The sequence below is a fragment of the Pantherophis guttatus genome, chromosome 10 (assembly GCF_059756535.1).
Source record: "Pantherophis guttatus breed Tessera chromosome 10, ASM5975653v1, whole genome shotgun sequence".
In the NCBI taxonomy this organism is placed as follows: domain Eukaryota; kingdom Metazoa; phylum Chordata; class Lepidosauria; order Squamata; family Colubridae; genus Pantherophis; species Pantherophis guttatus.
Genome location: NC_142072.1, coordinates 5,769,290 through 5,782,338, shown reverse-complemented (window position 1 = coordinate 5,782,338; position 13,049 = coordinate 5,769,290). Strand labels below are relative to the sequence as shown.

Sequence of the window (13,049 nt, the reverse complement as noted above, 5' to 3'; positions counted from 1 at the left end):
ACTATAAATCCTTCCATTCCCCACCATCCAGTCAGAGCTGAAGAAGCTTCTTGGATGAGAAGCGAAACGTCTTCAAAAGAAAAAACAAGGAAGTCCAGTTGCCTCCTGAAAAAGCACTTTTGGGATGCCCAGAAATCTGCATATCCGTACCTCACCTGAAGCCGAGGTCAATTCAAAGGAGACTTCACCTCCTCAGGGGGCAAAAATGGGAGAAAGAAAAGCAACATTTTTAGAAAAGCAACCAAGTTTATGCATTTGAACGGCAGAGGCAAAACCAAAAACTAACCCCACCACCAGAATGTCCCAAATTTATTTCTGTACCCATCGATGAAACAGGGGTGGTTATTGATAGACCGTAAACACCAAGCATAAACTGAGAATTGTCATCAGTTCTGGGTTGGTGGGACTGTGGGCTTTGTTACAAAGATTCCTTTTACAACATTCGGCATGAGAATTTTCTCCCTTCAGTCTGAGATATATATCTGTGTCTCTCCAGCACATGGATTCTGTGGCGCAGCCCTTCTGGACGGTCACGGCTGTGCTTTTATTTTCTGGAAAACAATAACAAAAGTTTATGTAGCAGGGGTTACATTTCCTTTTTTTTAACATATTTTTCTGATCGAACCACCAAGAGAACACCAGGAGTGTCAAAATCAAGGCCTGTGGACTGGATCCAGCCCACGGGGTCCTTAAATCCGGCCCATGGGGCCAGCCTGGAAATATGACAAAGGACCAGCCTGTGGTGCCTCTGCTGGCCAAAATGGGCTGAGTGTGGTCTCCCCAGGACCCCTTTTCCGCCTCCCTGGCCTCCTGCAGCACTCTACCGGTCAAAAATGGGCCGCGCAGGGCCTCGTGAGGGTTCTACGTGGCCTGTTTTTGGCCGGCAGAGTGCTGCTAGAGGCCAGGGAGGCCAAAAACGGGCCACACAGGGCCTCGTGAGGTTTCTGCATGGGCTGTTTTTGGCCGGCAGAGTGCTGCTAGAGGCCAGGGAGGCCAAAAACGGGCCGCGCAGGGCCTCGTGAGGGTTCTGTGTGGCCTGTTTCTGGCTGGCAGAGTGCTGCTAGAGGCCAGGGAGGCCAAAAACAGGCCGCACAGGGCCTCGTGAGGTTTCCGTGTGACCCGTTTTTGGCCAGCAGAGTGCTGCTGGAGGCCGAGGAGGTGATCCATCCGCAACAGGAGAAATTTTTACATTGCATCAAAAGAAGAATTCCTTGTTCTCAAAGAAACCCATTGCATAGGCTTCTGCAGAAGATGGATGCCAGAGGTGGAAAGGATTTAGCATTAGATCCTCCCATGCTGTATAATATATTGGGTAGCAAGGGATCTTCAATATTGACTCTGCCATTGCCGGTCCCAAGCCCGGATGAGAAAGGAGGAGGGTTGAGCATCAGGCTAGCAACCTTGTGAAAATTATAACCGCTACAGAAAGAGAGGAAGAAGAATCTCAAGAAAATTTAGTCAGCCACATGAGGTGGGAAAAGAAGCATTAAATTGCAAGTCACACAGTCATGTGACAGGGAGACACTCCTGAGAGGTGAAGCCATTTGGCTGCACCATTTTAACAGAAATGGTAGTGCCTGTTTGGTATCTGGAGATGGATGGATGAATATATGAATGTATAGATGGATGGGGTGATGTGATGGAGGGATGGGTGGTTGGATAGATGGATGGATGGATGGTTGGATGGATAGAATGGATGGAGAAATATATGGATGTATACCGGTAGATGGATGAGGTGATATGATGGATAGATGGATGAATAGATGAATAGATGGATGTATAGATGGATGGAGGGATATGATGGAGGGATGGGTGGTTGGATAGATAGATGGATGGATGGATGGATGGATGGATGGATGGATGGAGGAATGGCTGGAGAAATATATGGATTTACTGTATACCAGTAGATCGATGAGGTGATATGATGGATGGGTGAATAGATGAATAGATGGATGTATAGATGGATGGAGGGATATGATGGAGGGATGGGTGGTTGGATAGATAGATGGATGGATGGATGGATGGATGGATGGATGGATGGAGGAATGGCTGGAGAAATATATGGATTTACTGTATACCAGTAGATCGATGAGGTGATATGATGGATGGGTGAATAGATGGATGTATAGATGGATGAAGGGATATGATGGAGGGATGGGTGGTTGGATAGATAGATGGATGGATGGATGGATGGATGGATGGATGGATGGATGGAGGAATAGATGGAGAAATATATGGATGTATACCGGTAGATGGATGAAGTGATATGATGGTGGGATGGGTGGTTGGATCAATGGATGGATGGATGGATGGATGGGTGGGTTGATTGGATGAATGGATGGATAGGGTGATATGATGGATGGATGGATGGATGGATGGATGGATGGATGGATGGAGGAATGGATGAAGAAATATATGGATGTATTCCGGTAAATGGATGAGGTGATATGATGGATGGATGAATGTATAGATGGGTGGAGTGATATGATGGGGGAGGGTGGAGGAATGGCTGGAGGAATATATGGAAACATAAAAGGATGGGGTGGATGATGGATGGATAGATGGAAGGATGGGGTAGATGGAAGGAGTGGCTAGCTGGCTGGCTGGCACAGACAGGGGGATCCTGCAACTATGATAAATACATGCCAGTTACCAAGCACCCATATTTTAATCATGGAGATCCTGCAACAGTCATAAGTGTGAGGACTGGTCATAAATCACCTTTTCAGTGCTGCTATAATGTAAAACAATCACTAAACAAATGGTCATAAGTTGAGGGCGACCTGTATGGAGATGTATTTTTTTTCCCCCTCTCTTTCTCTGTCTTTTGTATCGGCTCAATCTTGTAAGTCTTCCTCCTTACCTCCTTTTATGATACGGACACACCGGTTCATGGCTCCGGTGCACCTCAAAATTTGCTGTTTCTGGAGGGTGCTCTCTTCACGGCCTGAACCACTATAACTATAGCACTGTAACCCATTGGGCTGTCCCGTAAGGATCTCTGTAGGTAGGGAAAAAAATAATAAAGGAGTTGATCATGGTTTCTACCAATGACAAGTGGAAACTGGAATACTGCAACCAATTTTGGTCCCCGTACTACAAAAAAGATGTTGAGACTTTGGGAAAAAGTTTGGAGAAGAGCAACTAAGATGATCAAAGGCCTGGAGACTAAAACATAGGAAGAACAGCTGCAGGATTTGGGTTTGGCTAGTCTAGAGAAAAGAAGAATTAGGGGTAACGATGATAGCAATACCTCAAAGAAGAAGGGGTCAAATTATTCTCCAAAGCACCAGAGGGCAGGACAAGAAACAACGGATGGAAACTAATCAAGGAGAGAAGCAACCTGGAATTAAGGAGAAACTTCCTAATAGTGAGGATAATTAACCAGTGGAACAGCTGGCCTCCAGAAATTGTGGGCTCACTGGAGGTTTTTAAGAAGAAACTAGACAGTCACTTATCTCAAATAATATAGGTTATTTAATATAGGTCCTTTGGAGTTCTATTCTATTCTAAACCAGGAAGCCTGAAGGAAAGCAGATGAAATGGAAGAAGTGAGAAAGTTAAGATAGTTAAACCATTTGTAGAGATTTTACTTGTGGTTAGCTTATAACCCGATCCTAGTACAAAAGCTGATCTTTATTGTCTTCGTTCATCCATTCCCACATTTTCTTTTCAAATAACTTTAGGTGGATTGATAAACTAAAAGGCACGAATATACAAACGCAAACACATAACGGTGCCACAAAAGATCGCCTACAGCCAATTAAAATGAAGCAAAACCAAAACCATGAATTTGCTTTCTAGGAAAATGTTCTAAAAAACGATGCAGTTGCTGCTTTTCAGTACAGGGAGTTCTCGACTTACAGCTGATTAGCAACCATTCAAAGTTTTGACAAACCCCCCCAAAAGGTACTTATAACATGGTTCTCGAGTTTCAGAATAACAGAGTTGGAAGGGACCTTGGAGGTCTTCTAGTCCAACCCCCTGATCAAGCAGGAAACGCTATACCACTTCAGACAAATTGTTGTCCAATCTCTTCTTAAAAACACTTGTTCTCACTGTAATTGTTTCCATGGGCCAGGTCACATTCCTGTGGTCATGTGACTGTATTTTGGATACCACCCATATTTTGGGTCAACCCATGGTGATTTACAAGATTTTTTGCCAAAAACTGGCATTTCCTTAAACTATGTGGTCTTGAACTGTCTTCCTGCCTCTATTTTTATTTCTTTTCCATTAAAAAAAAAACATTATTTAACGACATAGCATATACAGATATATAAACAGAGATACTCGTTTCCCTCTTCCCTCTCAGCAACACTCTCTGCTTGTTTTACGATAATTTAAAACAAAGGCACATTTTCCAAAAAGATATTATCTGTAAATAAATTGTTCATTGCTGAGATTGCACAATCATTATTCCTCCATCTGACTTTAGTAACGATTCCAGGCAGAGTAGAATTAAATCTGTGTTTCTCAACCTGGGCCATTTGAAGATGTGTGGACTTCAACTCCCAGAATTCCCTAGCCAGCATGGAATTCTGGGAATTGAAGTCCACGGTTGAGAAACACTGGAATAAATTATTAATTCATTACATTTCCATACCTTTTTACTGCCATCTCGTGGTGGACTGGGTAGGGAGGGGTAGCTATTTATATTTACATTTATTCATGCCTCTATTTCTATATCGCTCCAGTTCAAAAGATTCAGGGCACTTGACAATATGACAGAATAAGATGAAAAAAAGGACAATGACTTTGATGGACTTACCTGGAAAACTTCTATTATTGCAGTTGGATTGGCCACAGACTTTTTGGTCAAGGAAAGCAAAGTCCTTTCCAATCTGGTAGAGCACCTGCAGATCTTTGAAGGAGCTATTTCCACATCCTTTTATGATGGGCTCTAGTTCTTCTCCTGAAGAGGACAATCATCCAATGATTCTTATGCACCAGGATTACAATTTATCATAGTCTGTTCAAAGTGCGTTAGCAATACTTGTAGAAGATAGAATAAGGGGATTGGAAGGGATCTTAATATAGGTCTTCTAGTTCAACCCCCCTACTCAGACAGGTGACCCTATACCAGGGGTGAAATGCTACCAGTTAGAACCGGTTCGCCCGAATCGGTAGTAAGAAATTGCTACCAGTTCAGGTGAACCGGTATTTCCGACAATCAACTGTGCGACGATCAGCTGTTCCGGATGATTTATATTCACTAGAAAGCAGGAAATCCTGCTTTCTAGCTAATCTAAATCGCGCGGCACAGCTGTTTCCCCCCCCTGCTGTTCTACTAATCTTTGAAGACTCAGAAAAGGCTTCTTAATCCTCTTTTTTCAGCGGTGCGTGCTAACGTCTGCAGTGCGCATGCACATGAAGTGTGTGTTTGGCGCATGCGCGAAGCGAAGCAGTAGCAGATTTCAGAGCATTTCACCCCTCCCCTATACCATTCTGGAGAGATGGTTGTCCAGTTTCTTCTTGAAAACTTCCAGTGATGGAGCATTCACAACTTCTGGAGATAATCCATTCCACTGATTAATTGTTCTCACTGTCCGGAAATTTCTCCTCATTTCTAGGTTGGATCTCTCTTTGATAAACTTCCATCCATTACTTCTTCTCCTGACCCTTTGATGCTTTGGAGACTATGTCGACCCCCTCTTCTCTATGACAGCCCCTCAAGTACTACAAGACTATTATCATGTCACCCTGTAGTCCTTCTTTTCATTAGACAAGACATACCTAATTCCCTCAATCATTCTCTCTTACGGTGTGACAGAATGGGATGGAATGTAGTCTGGATTCCCAGGAGGGAGGGGCTGCATTCCAGAGGAGCAAGAGAAGACAGTTTGTGTGAGGAAAAAGCGGGTGAAGCGGGCACCTCCCTAATAGTTCCCAGAGTTCTATGATGCAAGAAGTCTTCTTTAATTTGGGAAGATTTCCATAAGCATTCTACTAAAAATGATTCCATATATTCTTCTTTATATATATTTAACTGGCCACCTTGTGATTTTACTTACACACACACACACACACACACACACACACACAGGTTCAGAAGTAAATTCACAGGTTGGCCAGTTAAATAAAATAAAACTTTTGAGTTCTTGTACTTTTAATTAAAAGCTTCCTGCTAAATTTGTGCTACTTTTTTTTCAGTGCGGCTAAGGGATTGAACTGCTTATGAGCTACATTTATGTAACAAACTGTTGCACTTTAAGGCAAACTCAAGGCCCACGGGCCCATGGGGTGCTTAGATCTGGCCTGTGGGGCCACCCTGGAAACAGTGATGGATAGGACCAGGGTGACTCTGCCAGTGAAAACAGAGCTCCGGAGGGCCGTGCTTCGTTTTTGCTGGCAACGGATTACAGGAGGCTGTTGCAGCTGAAAACGGAGCTCACGAGGGCTGCATGCAGCCCTCCTGAGCTCCGTTTTTGCTGGCAGAGGGTTGCAGGAGGCCGTCGCAGCCGGAAACGGAGCTCGGGAGCCCGTTTTCACTGGCAAAGCGCTCAGGCCACCACACAGGCCCCTGACACGAGTGACATTGAGCTGGCCACACCCAGCCTGGCCACGCCCCCACGCCTCCCCACCAAGGTCAAATACAACCCTGATGCGATCCTCAATGAAATTGAGTTTGACACCCCTGCCTTAAGGGGAGAGGTTTCTTTTAATTCTCTTCTTTTCTTTCTTCAGTAGGAAAGTAGCTATTTTTCACGATGGTAGAAAATTCTAAGCAACAAACAGAAACCACGAATAACACCACCACCCCATCCCCCGTCCACCAACTGGAAGAGAGAAGGTGGTGTGCCCTGCCACGTTATCTCAAATTGACACCCACTTGTACCTGGAAAGAAACGCTGGGAGATTTGCACGCACCGATCTGCACTCCCGGAGCATTGCCGCGAAGGGGCCGTCAGGCTGCATTCGGCTGGGCCCCCAATGCAACTTTGGCACACAAGCCCATTTTGCGATCCATCTTGGTTGACTGTTTGAAATGACAGGCAAGGAGAGAATTTGCTCAATTCACTCATCCAATTCCATCATTGGCAGCAATCCAAACACCCCCCAAAATACGGGCAAATGTACTCGAACTTACACAACCCCCCCCCCCTGTTTTGGGCCTAGGAGGCCTCCCTGTACTTACCTCGGAGCCAAAATGGGCGCGTGGGGACTCCTGGAAGGGGCGGGGTGGGAAGGGGCGGGGCCAGCCAGCAATTTAACTACCGGTTCGCCTGAACCGGCCCAAGCCAGCTGAATCCCACCACCGGCCACGGCCCAGAGGTCAGGTAACCCCTGACCTACAGCATCTTGGACTGAATTTGTGTTATTTCACTGCCACCAAAGTTGACATGTTCTATTGTAGGTCTCGTGGTCCCTAAATCATTGTGCTATAAAGTCACAAACCCACAACCTGCCTAGACTTCCTCAAGATGTCAGGGTTCCAAGTAACAGATCCAACACAATCAAAACTCTGAAGTTGACCCAACGTTTCCTCAAAGTAAGAGTTTATTAGGAATGCCATATTGGCACAGCTGGGGAAAACCCAACTCTGAAGGACCTGAGGTTTTCCCTACCCAAATCAAAACCCAAAGTTCTTGCCCCCCCCAGGTCACATGTCCATCACTTGGTCCAATCAGGTCACAGTCCCCAATTCGGCTGACTTTAGTCCACGGCTTTCAAACACCTGGTGAGGACATCCTTGGCTCCCGTGGGGAAGAGTGTTATTTTGGCTACACGTCACCCCCAACTATCTCTACCTCCCCCCTCACGTTCCCACAGTGCCAACCGGCCTCGCTGTGGCAGCCCTGAAGATGCTCCCAAAATGGCTTCAGGGCTGAAACAGGAAGTATTGCGTTCTGGGTTCCAGACACGCTTCTGTGGCTTTCCCCCTTTGACGTACCAGGCAAATGGATGGGTTGGCAAAGATCTGAAGAACAACACCACATGGTTCGGAACAAGGAGCCCTTCGTGCCCATGGGGTACCTACGGCAATCGTTTGAGGATCCACAGCCCTGTTTTGCTGTATCTGCGCCCACTGCAAGGAAAATAATAAATCATGAGGTTACTTACCATCAGATGGAAATATTTTCTGAAGAGTCTATTTGGAGTTGCACAATCATCTTGTGCAGTTGGTTGCAATCTACTATGTGATTTACTGGGTCATAAAGGTGGAGTGGAGTGGAGTGGAGTGGAGTGGAGTGGAGTGGAATGGAATGGAATGGAATGGAATGGAATGGAATGGAATGGAATGGAATAGAATAGAATAGAATAGAATAGAATAGAATAGAATAGAGGAGTGGAGTGGAGTGGAGTGGAGTGGAGTGGAGTGGAGTGGAATGGAATGGAATGGAATAGAATAGAATAGAATAGAATAGAATAGAATAGAATAGAATAGAATAGAATAGAATAGAATAGAATAGAATAGAATAGAGGAGTGGAGTGGAGTGGAGTGGAGTGGAGTGGAGTGGAATCGAATCGAATCGAATCGAATCGAATCGAATAGAATAGAATAGAATAGAATAGAATAGAATAGAATAGAATAGAATAGAATAGAGGAGTGGAGTGGAGTGGAGTGGAGTGGAGTGGAGTGGAATGGAATGGAATGGAATGGAATGGAATAGAATAGAATAGAATAGAATAGAATAGAATAGAATAGAATAGAATAGAATAGAATAGAATAGAATAGAATAGAATAGAGGAGTGGAGTGGAGTGGAGTGGAGTGGAGTGGAGTGGAGTGGAGTGGAATGGAATGGAATGGAATGGAATGGAATAGAATAGAATAGAATAGAATAGAATAGAATAGAATAGAATAGAATAGAATAGAGGAGTGGAGTGGAGTGGAGTGGAGTGGAGTGGAGTGGAGTGGAATCGAATCGAATCGAATAGAATAGAATAGAATAGAATAGAATAGAATAGAATAGAATAGAATAGAATAGAGGAGTGGAGTGGAGTGGAGTGGAATGGAATGGAATGGAATGGAATGGAATGGAATAGAATAGAATAGAATAGAATAGAATAGAATAGAATAGAATAGAATAGAATAGAATAGAATAGAATAGAATAGAATAGAATAGAATAGAATAGAATACAGGAGTGGAGTGGAGTGGAGTGGAGTGGAATGGAATGGAATGGAATGGAATGGAATAGAATAGAATAGAATAGAATAGAATAGAATAGAATAGAATAGAATAGAATAGAATAACAGAATTGGAAGGGACCTTGGAGGTCTTCTAGTCCAACCCACTGCTTAGGCAGGGTGTTGGAGCAGTCACAACTTCTGGAGGCAAATTGTTCCACAGATTAATTGTTGTAACTGTCCACAAGAAATCTCTCCTTAGTTGACCAGCTGGCCTTCGTGCACATATGTGTGCCAGAAACTGGAAGATCATGTGACCGGTGCACATGCACACACCAGAAACCGGAAGCTCAGCTTCCCGGCGCGCACATTCACACCGGGGAGCTGCTCTTGCGGTTTCCGGGGCTTGCCCGCATGTGCGTGCTCTTGTTTTGGCACTCAGAGCTGAAAAGTTTCGCCAACACTGGATAGGGTCTCCTGCTTGAGCAGACAGCTGGACTCGAAGACCTCTAAGATCCCTTCCAGCTCTGTTTTGATTGATTGAGTTTTGATTGATTGAGATCTGGAAACCAACCAGATCAAGCCTGTTCGTGAAGCCAGCTGGATGACTAGTCTAAACTAGTCATTCTCTCTCAACCTAGGAGGAAGATCTGAAATCTTCTCAGGAAGATCCCAGGAGTCACAAACCGACTCAAGAGTTCCCCCCACACACAGACACCACCCTTTGAAGAAGAAGACTTACATCCATGGTACTTCTTGATCACTGTGAAGCAGGCATTTTGGTTAGGTCTGCAAACTTCCACTGGAGCCTTAGAACAGTTCCCTTCGTTAATTAAGCACTTATGGCACTCCAAGCTATTGGCTGAAGAAGAAGAATCAACATTCCACCAAACAATGAAATTTCACAATCTTTCCAAAGTGACGTTCTCCAGATACGACGGGACTGGACTTGCAAGAATTCTTGCCTCGGTGCTTCATTATCTGCCTTGCGTTATCCGGTCTTTCCAAACTCAGAATTTTAGGAATGACAGTTTCCCATACTTTCCTACCGCACCAATTTAGAAGAATGCAACAGCCCTCTTAAAGCGGTGATAACTTTCGTAGGATGTGTTGCTAAGTGGTGCATTTAGCCTCTCAGGTTCGTTGGTTAAGAGGCGGGAAGCAAATCAATTTTATATACACCTAAAGTAGTGGCCAAAATTGTGGAAGCCTTTTGGGAAAAGTGTATTTTCTAAAACTAGCTAATAACAACACTTTCTTTTTATGGAGTAGTACCATAAAATTATATATCAATGGAAAGATAATTTAATCAAGAATGGAATGCAATAACTTTTATGAAGGATTTGCTATTAGAATAGCAGTTACAGTATAAAGAAGAAAAGGGAAACAGTAGAAAAAATGAGATATACAAAAATGATCCCCATGTCAGTTAATACTTCATTGGGTAACCTTTAGCATGAATTACGGCCTTACAACATCTTCCCATGGAGTGAATCAAGTCTTTGAGTTCTGCAGCTGTTCTAATGTGAAACCAAGATTGAATGATTGCTTCTATTAACTGGGTTTTATTGCTGAGTCGCTTCTGACTAACCAGTTTCTTTAGTCGGCTCCATCGATTTTCAATTGGGTGAAGGTCTGGTTTATTCCCAGGCCATTCCAGGAGTGGAATAGGAGTATCTTGAAACTCCAAAAAAAAGTGGTGTTATTAGCCATCAAACCTCAAAAATACACTTTTCCCAGAAGGTTTCCACAATTTTAGCCACTATTGTAAATATAAATAAATAAGCTGATCATGCTGTCATGCAGGCTTTCTCGGGAGATCTATATCTACAAAATGTTTTAGGACAGTATTTCTCAACCTTGGCAAGTTTAAGAAGTATGGACTGCAACTCCCAGAATTCCCCAGCCAGCGCAAAGAATTCTGGGAGTTGGAAGTTCATACTTCTTAAACTTGCCACAGTTTGAGAAACACTGTTTTAGGACATTATTTTCTCATCCTCTGAGGAGAAAGGGGTTTGGTTTGGTTCACACAATAATTTCCCTGGGGAAGTGAGTTAAACCAACTGATCGGAATACCTCCTAGGCTTGTGGTTTACTGAAATGACAAGAAGTATCGTTATTGCTAGGAGACCATTAATTATCTGGCCATTAATTCAGTTTCCCCAAGCTGATTTGTGTTTCCTTTTTAATATTCTTCACCAGTTCCCCTGATTGCATTAATACATAATGTCTTAGATCTGCTCTATGCTTTATCCTCAATGAAAATTTCATTTTAAAACATTCCAGTTCTAATAGAATTGAATTGAATTCTTTATTGGCCAAGTGTGATTGGAAACACAAGGAATTTGTCTTTGGTGCATATGCTCTCAGTGTACATAAAAGAAAAGAAAGATATTCGTCAAGAATCATAAGGTACAACACTGAATGATAGACATAGGGTACAAATAAGCAATCAAATCATATTAGGAAACAGTCAATAATTCGCTAATCGCCTCTTTTTTTTCCTTGTTCTCAATTTTACCCTATTGTAATATGACTGATATTTTGCTTTCAAACCCAAATAAAGTTCAGCTAACCATTGAAATAATCTTTTTTTTTCCTGGTTTGTGCATTACAATCAGAGGTGATACTCACTTACTTTCCCTACCGGTTCGCAAATGTGAGCGAGACCGTGTCCATACATGTACCTGACCTTCTGTACATGTACCTTCTGTACATGTGCTTTGCTGGTGCATGCGCCTTCCTACGCATGCGCGCAGCCGCAAAAACGTGCCTAAATAAAATGGCATAGAGCCGGGGCAGGTGGGCGGGGGCGGATTTCCGCTACCAGTTCAGGTGAACCGGTCTGAACCAGCTGAATCGGTCCGAACCAGCTGAATCGGTCCAAACCGGCTGAATACCACCTCTGATTACAATCATCCATAAACCAGCAGAGAGTTGGACTAATATGAATTTTGTTTCCCGTGTTCTTATATTGAGCTTGATACAGAAGATGCTGCTTTGTATATATGGGGAGTCTCACTGAATGTTTAAGGTCTGGTTGGTTGCAGCAACCTTCCTAAATGGAATATCTATGGAGATTCTCAGCTATGGTTGTTCCAAAGATGCTTTTTCAAAGGGCAACTGGACTTTGCTTTTCTTTAAAAACCTTTTGCTTCTCATCCAAGAAGCTTCTTCAGTTTTGTCGGAAATCAACATGAAGATTTCATCTTCACCTTTATTTTATAAACCATCCAGACAACTTTAGTTTAAAATAAAGAACAGGGAGAAATAATTTTCACTTACCCATCCCAAGACAAAAAATGAAGATTGTAATGGATCCTTTATCCATCACAGCCACTCTATCAGAGAAGAGGGAAATGCAGCAAATTATAATGTGCTTCAGAGACAAGGAATTTGTCCACAATCGGTTTCGGGAATAAGTATCTACTGGATGGGGCCGTATTCTGCCCCAGGACCTTGACAGTAGACTCTATAGCAAAAGTCTCCAAACTTTAAGACGGGTGGACTTCAACTCCCAGAATTCCCCAGCCAGCTGGCTAGGGAATTCTGGGAGTTGAAGTCCACCAGTCTTAAAGTTACCAGGTTTGGAGACCCCTGATCCATAGCAAATTAATTGTCCATGAAGAGCGAGGAGAAAGAAGTTAAGAGTTTCAAAACTGACCTCATTACTTTTCTGCTCGAGACAAACCACCCCTAACCTCCTTCATCCCCATCTACCCATTCCTTATAAAAAAACCAGGATCAGGTACATCCAAACAACCTCTAAGAAAAGACATTCAAAGGCTTAAAACCTGAGCAAAGCATTTCAGGTTGCTCAAAAGAAGAAGCTAGAGAAAATGATTTGGCAAGGCGCCCGTTCGTATTAACTTACCAGCAACTGATGATCTTGATGAGACAAAGGGATCTCCTGGAACGTATCCCTACTGAAATATGGCCAAGCCAAGGAGGACGGTTGGACTGCCCCTCCTTTGAAGG

The 13,049-nt window shown here is 43.5% G+C and overlaps 1 protein-coding gene across 2 annotated transcripts; it reads right to left on the bottom strand.

Annotated features, from left to right (window-relative positions):
* Positions 1-226: 226 nt before the first annotated feature.
* Positions 227-13,035, bottom strand: LOC117677644 (urokinase plasminogen activator surface receptor-like). 2 transcript variants are annotated; one of them, XM_034437964.3, is made up of 8 exons: positions 12,946-13,035; positions 12,357-12,412; positions 9,814-9,933; positions 7,895-8,029; positions 6,839-6,979; positions 4,772-4,915; positions 2,864-3,001; positions 227-551 (listed from the first exon to the last, which is right to left on the bottom strand). In XM_034437964.3, exons 2-8 carry the CDS (start codon positions 12,400-12,402, stop codon positions 343-345), a joined length of 933 nt encoding a protein of 310 aa, XP_034293855.2. In that variant the 5' UTR covers positions 12,403-12,412; positions 12,946-13,035; the 3' UTR covers positions 227-342. The 2 variants fall into 2 exon arrangements, with proteins under 2 accessions (XP_034293855.2, XP_034293856.1); XM_034437965.3 differs by lacking the exon at positions 2,864-3,001.
* Positions 13,036-13,049: the final 14 nt, after the last annotated feature.